The following is a 1,430-nucleotide window of genomic DNA, read 5'->3' as shown; positions in this document are numbered from 1 at the left end:
GGGGGGGAGGAGCTTGCAGAGGTAACAACACACACAGGGACCATGTAGTCCATCCGGTGGGGGGGAGGAGCTTGGGGAGTTGACAACACACACAGGGACCATGTAGTCCATCCGGTGGGGGGGAGGAGCTTGGGGAGTTGACAACACACACAGGGACCATGTAGTCCATCCGGTGGGGGGGAGGAGCTTGGGGAGTTGACAACACACACAGGGACCATGTAGTCCCTCCTTGGCGGAGCTTGGAGCGGTGACTACTTTACAACACACACAGGCACCATGGGGAACAGACGTAGTCACCCTCCAGAAGGAAGGACAGTGTCAGCACTACCAATTCAGAGATGAGAGAAGAGGGACCGGGATGACATCCTCCATGCAGCCACTTCTCGGGTATGCGACATTATCTCAGCAGCACAGTACCTACCTACAGATGGGGGTGAAAGGAGGACCTACCTGCCCTTTCCCAGCAGCATTCCTCCGAGAGTTGAGCCCACAATGGAAGCCATCAGCGCCAGGATCCCGTTCCAGAGGCCGAGGTCGGAGGGGGAGACGCCGTGGTCCAGGAGCAGAAGGGGAACCATGCTGAGGGATCCCTGCTCACCTGCGGAGAGTCATCATGTGACATACAGAGGACACAAGGGACCACCGAGAGGCAACCCCCCCCCGGGCCTCACCCAGCTTGTAGATCAGAACGTAGACGATGGTCCACCCCGTTCCTGGCACCCGAAACACACTCCATGCAACGCTGCCCAGACTCCACCTCCTCCGTGTCTCCTTGGAGTTCTCTCGAGGTGCTGGCTCCTCCCCTTTAAGGGCTCCCGCCCACCAAGCGCAGAGCGTCGCCAGGAGATACCCGACCGCGAGCAGCAGAAAGAGCGTCCTCCATCCCAGCATGTCCAGCAGGGTCAAGGCTCCGCCCCCGGCCGCCACCGATCCCAGCTTGTAGGCCACCACCTGCAGAGAGTTGCCTAACCCCACCTGCTCCTGCGTCAGCACCGCCACGGACACTGCGTCCAGCGCCACGTCCTGCATGGAGGAGAGGATGTGCATGAGCAGGAGGAGCCAGGCCAGAGAGGTGAGATCGGTTCCAGGGGGCAGCAGTGAGCACAGGAGGCAGCAGAGACCGAGCCCTCCGGTACAGAGGACCAGCCACAGCCGACGGCCCCACACTCCATCCACCAATGGAGACCACATGACCTTCAGCAGCCATGGCAGGTACAGCACTCTGGTCAGGCCAATGTGGGAGAGGGAGAGGCCCCGGGTGCGGAGGAGAACTGGGAGGAGGCCGGACTGGAGGCCGTAGGGAAAGCCCTGGACGAAGTAGAGGACCCCCAGGGGGACATAGGGACTGGACAGGGAGGAGAAAAGGCGAGCGGCACCAGGGGAAGCCTCAACGTGCACCATGGCGGGGACCCGATACCCTAAAGGATGCG

General features: G+C 61.7%; 1 protein-coding gene across 2 annotated transcripts in view; it reads right to left on the bottom strand.

The window, feature by feature from the left end:
* MFSD3 (major facilitator superfamily domain containing 3) overlaps positions 1-1,402 on the bottom strand; it is a 5,531-nt gene extending 4,129 nt beyond the window's left edge. For both annotated transcript variants that reach the window (XM_018575191.1, XM_018575192.1), the window contains exons 1-2: positions 672-1,402; positions 451-598 (exon numbers count right to left, since the gene is read on the bottom strand). In XM_018575191.1, the coding sequence (XP_018430693.1) occupies positions 451-598; positions 672-1,401 (878 nt within the window). In that variant the 5' untranslated portion in view covers position 1,402. The remainder of the gene's footprint in view (positions 1-450; positions 599-671) is intronic.
* Positions 1,403-1,430: the final 28 nt, after the last annotated feature.

The sequence above is a fragment of the Nanorana parkeri genome, unplaced genomic scaffold, assembly GCF_000935625.1.
Source record: "Nanorana parkeri isolate BGI_ZX_2015 unplaced genomic scaffold, ASM93562v1 scaffold3621, whole genome shotgun sequence".
NCBI lineage: Eukaryota > Metazoa > Chordata > Amphibia > Anura > Dicroglossidae > Nanorana > Nanorana parkeri.
The sequence above is the reverse complement of the archived record's forward strand: the minus strand, read 5'-3'. Positions and strand labels throughout refer to the sequence as shown.